Raw genomic sequence first — 16,849 nt, 5'->3', positions numbered from 1 at the left:
AATAACGTCAGACCAGTCTGATGATGTCGGTGAGAACCAAACCCGGTCACTAATCAAATAAAACACAAAAGAAAAAAAATTGTTTACTTGCTATTTGTCAAATGTCAGTAGAAAAGTCAAAAAACCCATTTGAAGCTATATAACTTTTTTTAGCCTATTGATAGCCATATCGCAACACATACGATAAATGACAGCTGTCATAATTACATTTTTAATACTATGACATTTTTTTGCGGAATTATTTATCATAGTATCAGTCTCCGCAAAATTAAAGTGCGTAAAAATTTGTCCGCAAAAATCAATGAACTAAAACGTACGATCCTATCGTGCGTTAGTTTCATACTCTATGTATATTCTATATACAGTAGTCCTTGCGTAAACATCGACTACTGATTCTTTGTAAAATAAGGATAAGGGTTTGAAAGCTTCCCAGTAGCGAGATGGAATACTAAAGTCAATATTTATTCGTTATTCCTATATTGAAGCTATAAAAAGAAGATATGTGTAAAAGAGATTAGCTGCTAGAGCTTTAGTGAAATTCAACAAACACACAAAAAAAAAACAAAAAAAGCTTTTAGAATTTGTACCGCTTCAGAGATAGGGCTATTCATAGTTGGAATATTTAGATGTGATTTAATCTCAACTTGTCCACGAAGATTTTCAGCCTTGCGTTTCAAAATTGTAATAATACTTCGACCTTGTCTTCTTTTACGAGATGAAGCATAAAACGAAGAGAAAATGACAATTTTACAGTCTTTCATCCACACACTACAATTTTTATGGGATGTATTAAAATGTATTGTGTACTCTGTGTAATAAATAAAATTGAGTAAATTTTACACTCAGTTCTAGGATAAGATTACGTTCTCAAAAAAATTGAAAATAATTTTGATATGCTATATAAATATATCGTAGTCGTACAGGAGAAAGTGACCAACTTGCAAAACGTAATTTTGCTTGGCAAGGAAATAAGCATCAATAAAGTTAGTCATTTTTAAAAAGTCAATTTATTATACTTCCAAGTTTTAAATCATTTGGGATTTATTTCAAGGCAATATACAGCAAGTGAGATATCAAAGAGTCAATGATCACGTTTTTGTAAAAAAATGCACTTGGTCACTTTCTCCTGTATGACTACGATATGTATATATATACACATACTCGTATATATAAATAGGTGTTTTGGTGTTATGTTTGGTAAGTACTTTTATACGGAGTTGAATCGTGGACCCTCAAGATTAGGACTTTGAACCGAAAAGAGGCATTCGAAATCTGGATACATCGTACAATGCTACAAATTCCATGGACCGATATGGTCAACAACGCAAATGTGCTCTAAAAAGCAAGAGGAGGGAGACTATTTCTGACTGATATTAAGGTCCGGAAGATTTTCTATCTGGGGCATGTGCTAAGAGGAGAGAAGTACTAGCTATTGCACCTAATCATAAAAGGCAAAACAGAGGGTCGACCAGGTATGGGCAGAAGACAGATCTCCTGGCTCCGGAATATACGAGATTGGACTGGGATCAGGACCATCGAGGCGCAGTTTAGAGCTGCCCGAGACAAGGACAAGAGTGTTGCCTACTTTTAAATTCCGCCAGATCCATGTAAGTCGATTTTCCAAAAAATGCAAAATTCTCCAGGTAACATTTATGTTTCAAAGTGTTTGAAATGTTTGAAAGTTATGTTTTCAAATTTATGGTAACATTTATGTCTATCATTAGATAAAATATTATGAAATTGAGAATTTTCCCATTTTTTTAAAGAATTTTTTCAGGATTTATATACGAAACACAAACCGATAATGACGCCATCTTAATTTTCGACCTATCCCCGCTCTCTGATTAGCCAATATGGGTCAGAAGGCAAGTTTCATGAATATAGGAGAATTTGAAATACAAAGCTGTTTTTAAGTATTTTTATCAGGTTTTTCATGTACATAAATATTTGAAACAATAAAACCCACAATTGGGATTCCGACAGAGTATTTATTTTTTAATCTTATAAAATTAGATCTGGCGGATTTTGAAAGTAGGCAACACACTCTAAGTGATAGTCAACGTCAGGAGGACCTGACTTATTTGTTATCAAATGTATCGCAAATTTTATTAGCCTTTCAAAATAAACTGATTAATTATTTGATATCGTTTTTGAGTGGTGCGGAAATTAAAAGAATAATACGCGTCAAGAGAAAAAGATTCGTCGAAGAAATCAAACCCCTCGCAAATAAATCTCAATTTTAACATAACGTTTTCAAGTATTTTTTCGTGTGCCAGTACGTATGAATTACGTGTCGTATTATGAGAACCAAATAACAATTTGCTGAAAATGATTTCAACTTCCTCACTCATTAAAGATAATATACAGCATTTTGTTGGAAAAAATTAAGCTCCCGAAATTGAAATTCGTACACGCTACACTGTTGTACGTAAAAATCCGTCTAAACAGGATTTTCCCTCTTATATTTTGAATATGACATACCCTAAATTGGCGGTTCTCAAACTTTTTTGGGGAAGCAACCCTTTTGAAACGCTTAATATTTTACGGAGCCTGAATGTAAGCGAAACCAAGTATTATTTTTAAAATTTAAAAAAATTTTAAAGTATACTCACACCAACACGAAACCGATTAAAAATTCAACAACATAAAACACGATTTTTTTTATTTATTTACAACATTTTTAGTATGTCCAAACACTTGTTCATAAAATCTGGATTGTCTCCAATTACAGGAGTTATTTTCGTATTATTTTTGACATCTCTTCGAAGATGAAGAAGAATATTGAAGTCTGGGCGTTTACGGGGCTGACGACCGTCATAGGCTGGTTTAAGTGATCACTTTACACACGTGTAACATTCACCAATTCTACCCATTATTGACAACCACACTACTCAAATTCTTGGAAGTTCTATATATATGAACCAATTTAGAAACCTTGTTCTTGAATCACTAGAACTTCACTAGAGACATCTATTGGTGAGACGTAAATAATCTTTTTACTAAGCAGAAACTCTTATATTAGTATGTGAGGTCCGAATCCTGGATTATAATTACAGTAATTGGATACAAAATGTTGTTATTTAAAGCATGGTTTATGCTGTTTGACCGCACTTTGAGAAGCTCCAGACTAAACTCTACATGATATACATATGCGAGCAAATAATTGAAGTGGTACACATCACGCAACGAATAAAGTTCACAACGTAAAAATAACAATTTCGTATGTTTTCGCTCCGATGTCGTCGAAGTTGCGAACTCGGAATCAAAATGGCGATTTAATAATATTTTCTTATAGGTTCGGGTATGAGACCCGAATGAAAAAAGATAATGCCCTTATAGGTGGATACGCGAAAGTATGACTGGCATCCACGTGAACTAAAACAACATATTCCGGAAGAATAAACAAATGGAAAATCGATATGCTAATAATTCCACGCCGGGCAGTTCGGCGGGGCTGGATAATAAAACTTCGCTAACTTCGCGAAACCTATTAACTGTCGGCACATAAAGCCAAACGTTCAACTGGGTGAAGAAAAAACAGTATTAAATAAAATAAAAAGTTATACCACTGGGTGAAATTAATTTTTAACCGCCCTACCTTTGGGTTATCATTCAAAAAGTAGGTGAAAAATCCTCGGATTTTTTTTCTTTATTTTATTTCTCAATAACAATTTTTTTTAAACAATACACCCATTTTTAACCCGTTTTATATCCTTTGCAAGTCAGAGGTTCTCAACATAAAATGTCGTCAGATAATTTGTAGTATTAATATTCTGCTGAATATTTTAAGTTTTAAGTTAAGTTTATTTCGTTTTGAACGTAATGGTAACTTTTTTCAATAACAATACTTATTTACAATGCACAATAAACCAGACAAATTTGTTAAAAAATACATTATTTTTGATATTTTTATATTCTTTACAAGTCAGAGGTTCTCAACATAAGATGTCACCAGATAATTTTCAGTAATATTCTATTGAATATTTTTTACAAATATATTTTGTTTTTAATGTAAAAGAAAAATTCTCAATAACAATACTTATTTATAATGGCCAATGTATCTGTTTAAAAAAAACAATACACCCATTTATAGCCCTTTTTATATCCTTTGCAAGTCAAAGGTTCTCAACATAAGATGTCGCCAGATAATTTTAAGTAATAATATTCCATTGAGTATTTTTACAAATATGTTTTGTTTCGAATGTAATGGTCATTTTTTAATAACAATACTCATTTTATTATATTTATATTTATTTACAATGTACAAAACCAGATTTTTTAAAACACAATACACCCACAATACACACGATTGGAGTCGTAACATTCGGCGGGTATGTATGAGGAGATGCATGAACGTGGAAGAGGCGAAGAATGTTTGCAAAGACAGAGTGGTATGGCGTTCTATTCTCTCTACCTACCCCTGCGGGGAAGCGGTGTGATGGTTAGTTAGTTAGTTAGTCAATACACCCATTTATGACTCTTTGTATACATTTGCAAGTAAGAGTTTCTCAATATAAGATGTCGCCGGATATTTTTTATATTAATACTCCATTGAATAGTTTTATAAATATATTTTGAATTGAAAAATTTCGATACATTTTGCAATATATTTTATAGAGACCCAGCGTTACCAGATTTTTTTATAATTAAGTACAATTTTTTGTAAGAATATTAAAACAATAAAAAAAATACAACGGCCGATTCAAACCGTTACAACAGTTGATAGACAATAACGTCAAAAGACGTCACAAGAGCCCCGTATCGCTCGTGCGTCATTTTTTTTTTTTTTACTAAAGTAACACGTGAAATTTGTTTCGTTCGAAAATAATGTTGTTTAGGTGGTAAAGAATCTTCATACTTTCAACATCCGTGTAAAAAAAAATATCGTTTTTTTTTTTTTTAATACGTTTTTTATAAAATATTTTATGGTTCCAGGGGGACTTAATAAATACAAATGTTTTTTACTTTAATATTAATTTTATATGTATTACAACATTTTGAGTGTGTCCAAATACTTGTTCACAAAATCTGGATTATCTCCAATTACAGGAGTTATTTTCATATTATTTTTTGACATCTCATCAAAGATGAAGAAGAATATGGAATTCTGGGCATTTACGGGGCTTACGACCGTCATAGGCTGGTTTGAGTGATCACTTTACACACGTGTAACATTCACCAATTCTACCCATTATTGACAACCACACTACTCAAATTCTTGGAAGTTCTATATATATGAACCAATTTAGAAACCTTGTTCATGAATCACTAAAACTTCACTAGAGACATCTATTGGTGAGATGTAAAGAAGCTTTTTATCAAGCAGAAACTCTTATATTAGTATGTGAGATCCGAATCCCGGATTATAATCACACACATGAGAAACGCCAGAAAATACCATTTTTATTTTTATTATTAAGCTTATAATTTGACCAGATAATTTATTTACAACATTTTGAGTGTGTCCAAATACTTGTTCACAAAATCTGGATTATCTCCAATTACAGGAGTTATTTTCATATTATTTTTTGACATCTCATCAAAGATGAAGAAGAATATGGAAGTCTGGGCATTTACGGGGCTTACGACCGTCATAGGCTGGTTTGAGTGATCACTTTACACACGTGTAACATTCACCAATTCTACCCATTATTGACAACCACACTACTCAAATTCTTGGAAGTTCTATATATATGAACCAATTTAGAAACCTTGTTCATGAATCACTAAAACTTCACTAGTTTCTAAATTGGTTCATATATATAGAACTTCCAAGAATTTGAGTAGTGTGGTTGTCAATAATGGGTAGAATTGGTGAATGTTACACGTGTGTAAAGTGATCACTCAAACCAGCCTATGACGGTCGTAAGCCCCGTAAATGCCCAGACTTCCATATTCTTCTTCATCTTTGATGAGATGTCAAAAAATAATATGAAAATAACTCCTGTAATTGGAGATAATCCAGATTTTGTGAACAAGTATTTGGACACACTCAAAATGTTGTAAATAAATTATCTGGTCAAATTATAAGCTTAATAATAAAAATGAAAATGGTATTTTCTGGCGTTTCTCATGTGTGTGATTATAATCCGGGATTCGGATCTCACATACTAATATAAGAGTTTCTGCTTAATAAAAAGCTTCTTTACATCTCACCAATAGATGTCTCTAGTGAAGTTTTAGTGATTCATGAACAAGGTTTCTAAATTGGTTCATATATATAGAACTTCCAAGAATTTGAGTAGTGTGGTTGTCAATAATGGGTAGAATTGGTGAATGTTACACGTGTGTAAAGTGATCACTCAAACCAGCCTATGACGGTCGTAAGCCCCGTAAATGCCCAGACTTCCATATTCTTCTTCATCTTTGATGAGATGTCAAAAAATAATATTATATGTATTACCCTGGAAAAGTTTCTGAAGCATAAGGCTGATCACCTTAATTAATAATCAACTTAACAATGCATCGATTTGATGCAGTGCCCTATGCACTATTGGGTGCGGATGAGGGTAACGTAATAATGAAAAAAGATAAAGGTACATTAGGAAGGTAATCTGAAGCAGAGGGCGCAGAAATTAAGCGACTATTTTTTTCTTCCAGGAATTGTCATTTTGCCGTCGTAATTTTTACGATAGTTTAGTATTGTAGGGTTGATCAAATAAAACAAATAATGAAAAAAATACTTACTGAGTAGGACAAGGATACAGATGAAGATGGCCACCAAGAAGTTAGTGTCGATGCCGAAGGAAACAGCTTTAGCCATGCTTAGCTGGCATCCAGGATCCACGTTCTTTGAAGCACTTGGCAAGCCCAGATGATAAGTCTAAAAAAAAACATAAGTATGTATAAGATATATATATATATATATACAAGTTCCAAAAAATTAATAATGTGGTCGTCAATCACGGCTAGAATAGTGATTGTAACACGTGTATAAAGTGATCCCTTAAAACAGCCTATAGCACGTCGTAAGTCGTGAAAATGTCCAGACTTTATTATATACCCTATCTTCTTCATCTATGTTGAGAAGTCAATATCTAATAACACGGTTTTAGACAGTCTAAAATGGTTGATCGAATAAAGAGGATGGCAATTTTTTTAGTACATTGTGTTCATAAGCAAATATAAAGGCAGCTTTAACACTGACGTTTAGTTTTGAATGTGTGCTATCGTTTTATGACTTTTAACATAAACATTCTCAAATGAAATATGTACATGTTTTAATTTAATTTTATTTTTTATCAGCATCCCTTTTGTAAACAATCACCCCTCACCCCTCACCTCTGATAGGGAGCGGAAATGGTATAAGCTCTTTCTTTATTCCTTATACATTATGTAAGGGTTGAAAATTAATACAAAACTATTCAAAATATTGGCTCTAATTACCTGTTCGTTGAATGTCAAGTTACTAATGCAGCCAGTGAAACCAGTATCCGTCGGTATATGCGTCCAGCCAAACGATCTTCCTACAGTCTGAAGATTTATATTGGCTCCTCCAACTTGAAGTGGTCCATTCACTAGGAAAACAAACAAAAATTAAGTATTTATTGATTTGGCGTTTAATTTGTAGAACTCCATTTTAATTTATGTATTAATTTTAAATCAAACACAGATTTTTGAGTCTACTAAGTTGTATTTTATTAACAAAAACACATAAAAAAATATATTGTGACAATTGTTTCGCCTTTTAAGTACATTAAGTAAATTAAGTACAGTAAAACTGCGATATTGCGGACCTCTATATAACGAATTTCGGATATAGTGGACAAAATTTCGGTCAAATGTACAAAAAAATAAATATTTATATTACACATGCTTAAATTCAAGTGTCAAACAGCAACGTCACTTCACGGCGAGTGCCCGAAGACAATAATATTTTTTTGTGTTTTGTATTGTTTATTTATATCTTAACATATACCTACAGCTTACATTTAAAAAAAAAGTTTTACCATTTATTTTATACTTATTTTTATATAACGGACTTTCGGTTTCAACGGACACCCCCTCTCCCTAATTAGTCCGTTATATCGAAGTTCTACAGTATTACTTGCAGAATTCAAAATATTTTTTTTTAATAACAATAATCAAATAATTTAATTTATTATTCGTTTTGTTAGGGTAAATGTCTAGAATCCATATGTGAGCAGTGGGAGTACACATAGAATTACAACAACAAAATTGATTCTTACCATTTAAAAATTCGTTTGGTCCAGTCGGCGCTGCCAGATTCATGCAGGTAGACATCTTGCATTTGTCCACAAACATCTCGATGCTTGTCTTCAATAAGACAATCTCGATCAAATGGGGCTGGCCATCGTTTACTTTTATGTGTTTATGTTCGATTCTTGTAGTTCCTGATCCATAGTTGACAAGCATGACGGGATTACCATTGACCAGCTCCAATGACAAGAAATCTAAAATAAAATAAAATATTTGTCATGCCAAAACTACTAAAGAGACTAATCAATAAATAAACGTATAAACAAAAAACAATAAGTTTTATATTGATATTTCTCGATGAAATTACACAAATTAGATTTTTTTTATTTAATTTAATTTGAACAATGACTGGGTTTCTTCGTTACTGACATCACCAGACTGGTAGAAGACAATACGAAATTTGCCTATATACTTATATACAATTGGGCAGGGTTGAATATCATATTTTTAAAATATTTTTTCTAACACCATCAATTGAGAATTTAATTATGGAAATTTTATTAAAAAAATAAATTTATTTAAAGACATGGAATTTGAGCTGATAAAAATAATGTACAATTTAAATACAACTGAAAAAAATCTGTTTAAAAAATCTTGCTGAAAACTCTAAGATAATAATAACTTACAAAATATTTTATATGTAATTTTATTATTATAATATGCCAATTAAATTCATATTTATTTTGCGATTTTTTTACAAAATCATGGTTTTCAACCCTTGCCTTGTTGTGACATAACATAAACATCGATTTTTTTCAAGCCAGTCTGAAGATGCCAGTAACGAATAACACTATCCTTATCATTCATCGTTATCTTTGTGTAAAACCACACACAATAATTATAATTTTAATAGATTTATATTATCCACTGACACTTCGTGATGGAATTGCATTTTTAATTTATTATTAGATTAAAACCAATATTTTTAGCTTTTCCACTTTTTTATTTGACCAGCGACCGGGTTTCGTCGTTACCGACATCTGATGATGTCGGTAACGACGAAACCAGGTCGCTGGTCAAATAAAAAAGTGGAAAAGCTAAAAATATTGGTTTAAATATAGACCAGTCTGATGATGTCGGTAACGACGAAACCCGGTCGCTGGTCAAATAAAAAAGTGGAAAAGCTAAAAATATTGGTTTTAATCTAATAATAAATTAATTATAATTTTAAGTAGTTTTACACAATATGAACGATGAATGACAAGGAGAGTCTTATATAACCATACACCAGATGATTTTTTTTTATACAAAAAATAAATACATATGTTATTTACTGATTCGGCATTATCCTTGTGGAATGACATGATGATTTAATTATTTAAAAAAAACTTTTGTATAATACCACTTGAGATTTAATTCATTACAAACGACTAATTTCGAAAACTATGCAGTCGTTTTCATCGACAGATGGTTATTAAAACTGTTTTAACGAACACCGTTTTAATCATAATAATAGTTTTACATGTCACCTGTCGATGAAGACAACTATGGTTTTCGAAACTAGTCATGTGAAATGAAAAAAAAACTCAATAAGTGGTTACACATATTATACAAGTGTTTAATTTTTTAAAATAAATATTATTCAATATTATTATAAATAGACACATTAAACACAAAGGAGTCAAATCAGAATGGCTAATTACCTTGGACTTGTAGAAGGGGGTTGTGTCTCAGGGGTCCTGCGTAGAATACGAGTCCAGTGTCCGCGGCGGAAGCGATGGTGACGGACAGACGGCCTTCCGCGCAGGCCTTCGGCGAAGGATACAGAGCCCAACCGTCTCCGTGGAAGCCCACAGAGGTCTGCTCGCAGCGAGGACCCGTGAGTCCCGGAGGACATTCGCATCTGTCCGAGAAACGAGTTCCTGTCGAGAACAAAGCGAGATGAGTAAACATCATACGATGACAATTTCTCAACTGGTGGCGCCACGATCAGCTATACTTCCAAATGTATCGAAAATTGTATCCACATGTGGAAAGTTCTGAGATCATTGCATTTTTAATGATGGCATGGAGAAATACAAGAGGTGTTTTACCAGATTGGTGAAATCAATATGAAATTGATTTCACCAGTATTTGTTTCTGTAAGTTTGTTGTGTTCTCATCTAATTGATTGACATTGTAACGATTTGTATTGCACTGTATTTCATTTCTTGTAATATGTTTTTCATTGTTTGTGAACATTAATAAATAAAATAAAATAAAATAACGGTAACAAAAATTAATGCTATATGGATGTTCAATAATGGGCAGAATGGTGAGCGTTACACATGTTTATAAAGTGATCGTTTAAGCCAGCCAAATGCCAGGTCGTAAGCCCTGAAATGCTCAGACTTCCATATTTTTTCGTATTAAAAGGAACGATAGATGTTTCGTATGAAGTTGAGACATCTATAATATCTTACGATGAATCCGGTGCAAGATGATTGATTAAAAAATCCACCGTATTTGGAGTGTGTCCAAATCTTTGTTCACAAATCTTGGTTTATCAACTTAAGGGTTATTTACATATATTGAAATCTCAACATATCGCTCACTCCTTTCAAAATCGTCAATTTTCAGTTGTGCGTGTTTTCGGAATGCCAAGAAAATGTACTTTATCTCAGCAAAAGCGGCCTATTTTTAACTCAATATTTACACGCTACAGGGCAGAAAGTGTTGTTTTTGTATTTTGAAGAAAAGGTATTGATTTTTTTTTTTAATATGCCCAATATTTTTCAAATGGATAAAAAACATTCAGGTTTTACCTAAAAAGATCTGTTGCATAGTAAATAGTTCAATAAGTGGCTTGATATTTATTTTTAATACATTTTATTCTATTTTTCAACTTTAAAAACGATCCCCAGAAAAGTCAAGTTTTTTGACATATCACGTTGTTGAAAGGAGTGAGCGATATGAAAGATGTGAAAAAATGTCAATCATATATATTTATACATGTATAATGTGAGTGTTCAAATGAATGCATGTACTACGAAATGCTGTGAAGTGAATTGTAAACAAAAGATCATAAGCAAATAAATAAATAAATTCCTCGATCACAGACTGTGCCAATTCCCAAAATATTTCGAGCATAAATAGAAAATACACCTTCTAAATTGTCCTTACCTCCATTGAAGCAGATGGGGGATTCAGTTGCCTCGCAGGTGCATTCAGGACTGACTTTGGCGGAGACTCCGATGAAACTTGTTTTATTAGTGTAGACAGATAACGGCACTCGAGAAGTGACCAGAACATTGTGACAAGAGTCTTCACAGTGAACTTTCTCCATTATACATTCGTCTATGCTAATCATGTGAATCTTGAGACCAAGCAGATCTTCGAGCTGAAAAAAACACGAAAATTAATATAAAAAATGACTCATTTCCACAAAGGTTCATTAATCCGTTCACCCGATTGTCTGTACCACATACGGGCAATAAAATGGGCCTTTGCGGATTTGTCCCTACCTGGTACGGGCACAAAAATGGACCTACCTGGTATGGGCAAAAAATGGGCCATTGCGGATTTGCCCGTACTAGATACGGGCACAAAATGGGCCTTTGCAGATTCGCTCGTACCTGACACGGGTACAAAAATGGTCCTTTGCGGAATTGCCCGTATCTGGTGTAGGCAAATCCGCAAAGCAATAAATACATAGCTCAAAATAATTTTACGTTACGTTAGCAGTAACGGCTGTAGTAATATATAATATTGAATTTGACTTATGGGCTACAAATACTACACAGAAAACTTTTTTGAATTTAAGGTCAGTTTTTTTAAACACTCAAAAACTCTTATTTTAAGATTTAATAAATATATTCAAAAAATCTCATTAGAGTTGATTCGGCAGTCACTTTGTGGTAAAATCCATCCATTTTTATTAGTGTTTTACATAGAAAATAACACTATTTTTAAAAATCTATTGAGACAGAAATAGTGGTATAAATAAAGAAAAACTCAAACTAAAAATAAACAAAAAAATGAAAAGTTTAATGCTTTACAATAGTGCATTTTCTCAAAATCAAAAATAATAAATAATTAAAAAAATTCTAATAAAATCCTTTTTAAAACGCAATAGTTAAAGAGTTTAGTATTTTTTTTTCGTCAAGTTACAAACCTCGTCCATATGTGCCGTCGTTAGGGCGTTCATCTTCTCGGCAGGAAAGTATGGCGACCCGTGGGCGGAAAACCTTACGTCAAGGAAGGACTCATTGACGGTCGGCTTGTTGTACACTGTAAACACGTCCACATTCTCCAAGGTAGCGTTTAGGATCATAGAGAGCCTTTGTTGGAGAATGTCCTTCTTGCTAAGACCCTAAAAGCAAAATATTTTATTAAAAACTGCCGTTATATGCATTTGAAAATAAATGTAGAGTAGTGGGAAAGGGTGAGTTCTTCATCTATGTTGAGATGTCAAAAATGATATAAAAAATAACTCCTATTTATTTTTTTATAAAAATGTTAATAATGTTAGTATAAAACCACTCACCGAGATTTTTATGTCTACCGGTTTCGAGACGTACCCGTCTCTTCGTCAGGACAATCGGTTGACATAAAAATCTCGGTGAGTGGTTATATACTAATGTTATTAACATTTTTGTAAAAAAAATAGTTTATATGACTAACCACAAAGTAAATGCTTTAAATATTAATAATATTGAAAAAATAATAACTCCTCTTATTGGAGATAATCCAGATTTGTACACTCTTAAAACGTTGTAGGGTAGTTGAAAAGTTAGAAAATTTGTGAGAAAAGGGGTATTTGTTTTATTAAAAGTCGTTTTAACTGTGCACTAAGTACTGAAAAATATTTTCAGGTGTAATAAAAGAAATATTAATAAGTTTGATAACGGCATATGAAGTGCAGTTGAGAGCGCGTTTAACTACCATGTTTAGCTACCATGCCGGTGATCCTGAGTTCGATTTTTAGGGTTTGCCAAAAAAATTTTTTTCTCTCTCATTTTTATTTAATATCACGCTGGACCGGTACATTAAACGCAGAACTGATCACCTTGCCTTTATGTGATTTGATTACATTCAATTATCAAGATAAAATATCAATGCGATGTAATTCCCAATGGATCATTGGGATTGGATAAGGATAAGAAGAAAAGAAGACGAAAGAAATTTGGGTTAGACATTTAACTAATGGAGTGAATAATAAATGTAATGAAAATTAACAATAACTTTTCATCTGATTTGATTCACTTGTATTCTATTGTAGATATAATATGAAAAAAGTGTGTTTAAATCCTTGTTCTTAAATCTGGCTTTCTTCACTAAGAAGTTGTTTATAATTTCATTAGATGATTCGACAGTCATTTTGTGGTAAAAACTATCCATTACTAGATTTACTTATTAAATTTTACTAACTAACTAACTAACTAACTAACTAACTAACCATCACGCCGCTTCCCCGCAGGGGTAGAGAGAATAGAGCGCCACACCACTTGTCCTTGCAAACATTCTTCGCCTCTTCCACGTTCATGCATCTCCTCATACATACCCGCCGATTGTTACGACTCCTAACCTGACCTGATTAAATTTTACTATTTCTTAAAAAGTATCGTGTTATTCAATTGACAATTTAACATAGATGAAGAACGATTTGGAAGTCTGAGTATTTACAGGGCTCACAACCTGTCACAGGCTGGTTAAAGTGATCAAATTTATACTCTTAACTGATAACTATACAACAAACTTAATAATATTTTTAAAATACAATATTTATAAATTGGTACATTCGCATCCCTGCGCTTCCTGAACTCAAATAAACAAGAGTCGTGATTTTCTTACCAAGCACACCCACAACAAGTGCAAGGGGATGAACGTCGGGGAAATATCTCAAATATTTCCCATGGTTTATTTCGACAAAGGGAAGGTTGACGGGAATATGCGATCGCTCTAGTGGAATTTCCGCTCCGGGGATTCACCGTCGCTGCGGAACGGAATCGATCACAACCGCACCTCTCTCCTCTTATTTACGCGACTTATTATTGTGCGGGGATAAATAGGGACACCGTGTACTACATCGGGAAGAGATATACGAGAAAAGAGGAATCCACGCCCGTAAAAAAATACTCGTAATACGAAAAAACGTTGAACCGCGCGCCTGTCAACACTTTGTGTGCCAATGCCCTTACCAGCCCTTTATGCCTCATTGTCCCTCCTGTTACCAAACACGGATTAAAATAAAACGCCTTTTTTTAAGTTAGAAGAAACAAAAATCCACTAAATGTTCTATATTATCTGTATACAAATCTCGGTTATCTCCAATTACAGGAGTTATTTTTTAATATTATTTGTTGACATCTCAACCTAGATGATAAGAATATGGAAGTCTGGGCATTTACGGGGTTTATGACCGTCATAGGCTGATTTAAGTGATTACTTTACACACGTGTAACATTCACAAACTCTACGCATGATCGACAACACCACCAATCAAATTCTTGAGAGTTCTAGATATATATATGATCCAATTTTGAAACATTGTACAAGATTCATTAGAATTTTCACTAGTGACATCTATTTGTCAAAAAAAAATATGATAAATAACTTTTAAAATTGCAGATAATCCAGATTGGTAAGCAATTACTTGGACACACTCAAAATGTTGTAAATCTACAAACCTTGTACACAACAAGCAAGGTAAATAATAAATGCAACTTCTATTAAAAAAAGCCATTGAAACATTTTTCTGTGCCAGCGTTCAATCATTGGTTTAACCTTTTCGACATGTCAACAGAGACGAAGAAGAATATGAAAATGTGTGTATTTACAGGGCGTATGATCTGTCATAGGCTAGTTAAGTGATCACTATACACAGTATAATATTTACCATTCTGCTCATGATTGACAACCACACGACTGATTTTTTTGGAACTCACATATATTTATGTATTATCAATCTCATTATTGAGTTCATAATAACAAATCATTAGATTGAAAAAACTTTTATTTTACAGAGACGCCAAAGAGAGTTTAACCATCAAATAAACACACGCAACTCTTAAATATATCCAGTAATCCTACAATTATAAACATACCAATGTTTCATAAATACATACCGGTGAATATAAAAAATTCGCATAGATATGCCTAATATTTACTATCATCTTAAATAAAGATACAGTTTTCCAAAGGTAGGCGATGAAAAATATTGACGTTGAAAAATAGGCGTCGATTAAAACAAGTTTGAGAATCTTTGCTCTACATGGTATCTGAGGAATTTTCTTGCTCACAGCACTAACTGTTTTCTCTACTTTATGCTTTTTCATGTCCACTGAAAGTCTTCCTGTTGGGTCCATCGTAGGTGCACTTGCAGGAGAAATATAATTATTTTTCTCCAGTATGTCTGAGATAGGCAAGATGAACACGTATTAATACGTGAGCAGCCACCTGTGGGTACTAGTGATAAAAAAACGTACTAATAAGTGAGCGGACCACAAAGTGTTGTTTCGCCGAGGCGGACTTTTTACGTGAGTAATTTTAGGAAGCATTCCCTTTTGTGACATTATCTGAAGTAAATTCAAACGACCGGCACTGATATTCCCTGCTCAATGAAATCCACAAATATCTCAAATATTCATTTAATTCGAGATCTTCACTGAATTATTAATGAGAAAAATCACTCGAAAATAAACAACGAATGTTCATCTAGACTCAACAAAAACTGCATTAAGATGGAAATTGTTGTTTCTTTTGTCGTTTTAAATTCGTTAAGTATGAAAAGATTCGTAGATTTAAATAAAAAGCATACTTTATACTAAATTTGCAATAGCTTAACTAGGTATGCAAGTCAAACAAAGCTCGCTAAGCGACCAGGGACGCAGATATGCTAGGGGGTAAAATAAGCAAACCTCACTTTTAATAAGCTGAATCCAGAATGTTATACGAGGATATCAAGCCGCGGGTACACAATACAAAAGCGATATTTTGTGTACATACATTATTAAAAATTAATTCTACTTACTTTGTGTTGTACGGTGATGAAGTCCTCGGCGGTACCGTTTATGAAACGAATTGAACCAGATTTTTCGACGGCTTCTTGGGGAATTTCTCTGACTGTAACATTGACAGTAGCTTCGACCCAGTGGAAAGGTATTGTAGGTTCATTCACTTCCGTTACCTAAATGATAGAAAAAGCATTTAATATCGTTACCTAAATAATACGAAAAACAATTTAAAAAAAAGCGAAAAATGTTTTTATTATAATATTGAATTCTTTCTCACTACATTATAATATTCTTCACGACCCCAACGCATTTAAACGTCTTGTTGATCACCTTTTATACATTTCCGTACAGGATCTATCGCATCATTTTTCTCAGAAAATAACACTTTCCACCCTTGTCATGGCACATCATTCTATAATTATTTCTTTATCTATCCATATTGCCAAATCATGGAATAATGTTCCTCTTCGTATGAAATATGCACAAGCTTCAATAACTTTCAAGAAACGCTTGAAACATTATTATTTATCCTTGGAACCCCAATTGTCCATCATATCATTCTTCCTTGTTTCCTATACCTCTTCTTTTTCAACTCCTCACCTTATCCTACTTCCTTTGCCTTTCATCGATTTACAGATTCATAAATATTCAATATTGTAAATATTTGTTCATTCACACTGCAATAAAGTGTAGGA

The 16,849-nt window shown here is 33.0% G+C and overlaps 1 protein-coding gene across 2 annotated transcripts in view; it reads right to left on the bottom strand.

Moving 5' to 3' along the window:
* The window catches only part of shg (DE-cadherin), a 526,542-nt gene that overhangs the window by 13,873 nt on the left and 495,820 nt on the right, over positions 1 to 16,849 (bottom strand). For both annotated transcript variants that reach the window (XM_088278247.1, XM_088278248.1), the window contains exons 15-21: positions 16,172 to 16,327; positions 12,314 to 12,511; positions 11,323 to 11,539; positions 9,864 to 10,082; positions 8,190 to 8,414; positions 7,387 to 7,517; positions 6,688 to 6,823 (exon numbers count right to left, since the gene is read on the bottom strand). In XM_088278247.1, coding sequence (XP_088134373.1) covers positions 6,688 to 6,823; positions 7,387 to 7,517; positions 8,190 to 8,414; positions 9,864 to 10,082; positions 11,323 to 11,539; positions 12,314 to 12,511; positions 16,172 to 16,327 — 1,282 coding nt within the window. The remainder of the gene's footprint in view (positions 1 to 6,687; positions 6,824 to 7,386; positions 7,518 to 8,189; positions 8,415 to 9,863; positions 10,083 to 11,322; positions 11,540 to 12,313; positions 12,512 to 16,171; positions 16,328 to 16,849) is intronic.

This window comes from Brachycentrus maculatus, unplaced genomic scaffold (genome assembly GCF_059751285.1).
Source record: "Brachycentrus maculatus isolate JH-2025_06_01 unplaced genomic scaffold, ASM5975128v1 h1tg000055l, whole genome shotgun sequence".
In the NCBI taxonomy this organism is placed as follows: domain Eukaryota; kingdom Metazoa; phylum Arthropoda; class Insecta; order Trichoptera; family Brachycentridae; genus Brachycentrus; species Brachycentrus maculatus.
Note: the sequence above shows the minus strand (reverse complement) of the source record. Positions and strands in the feature narration are given on the sequence as shown.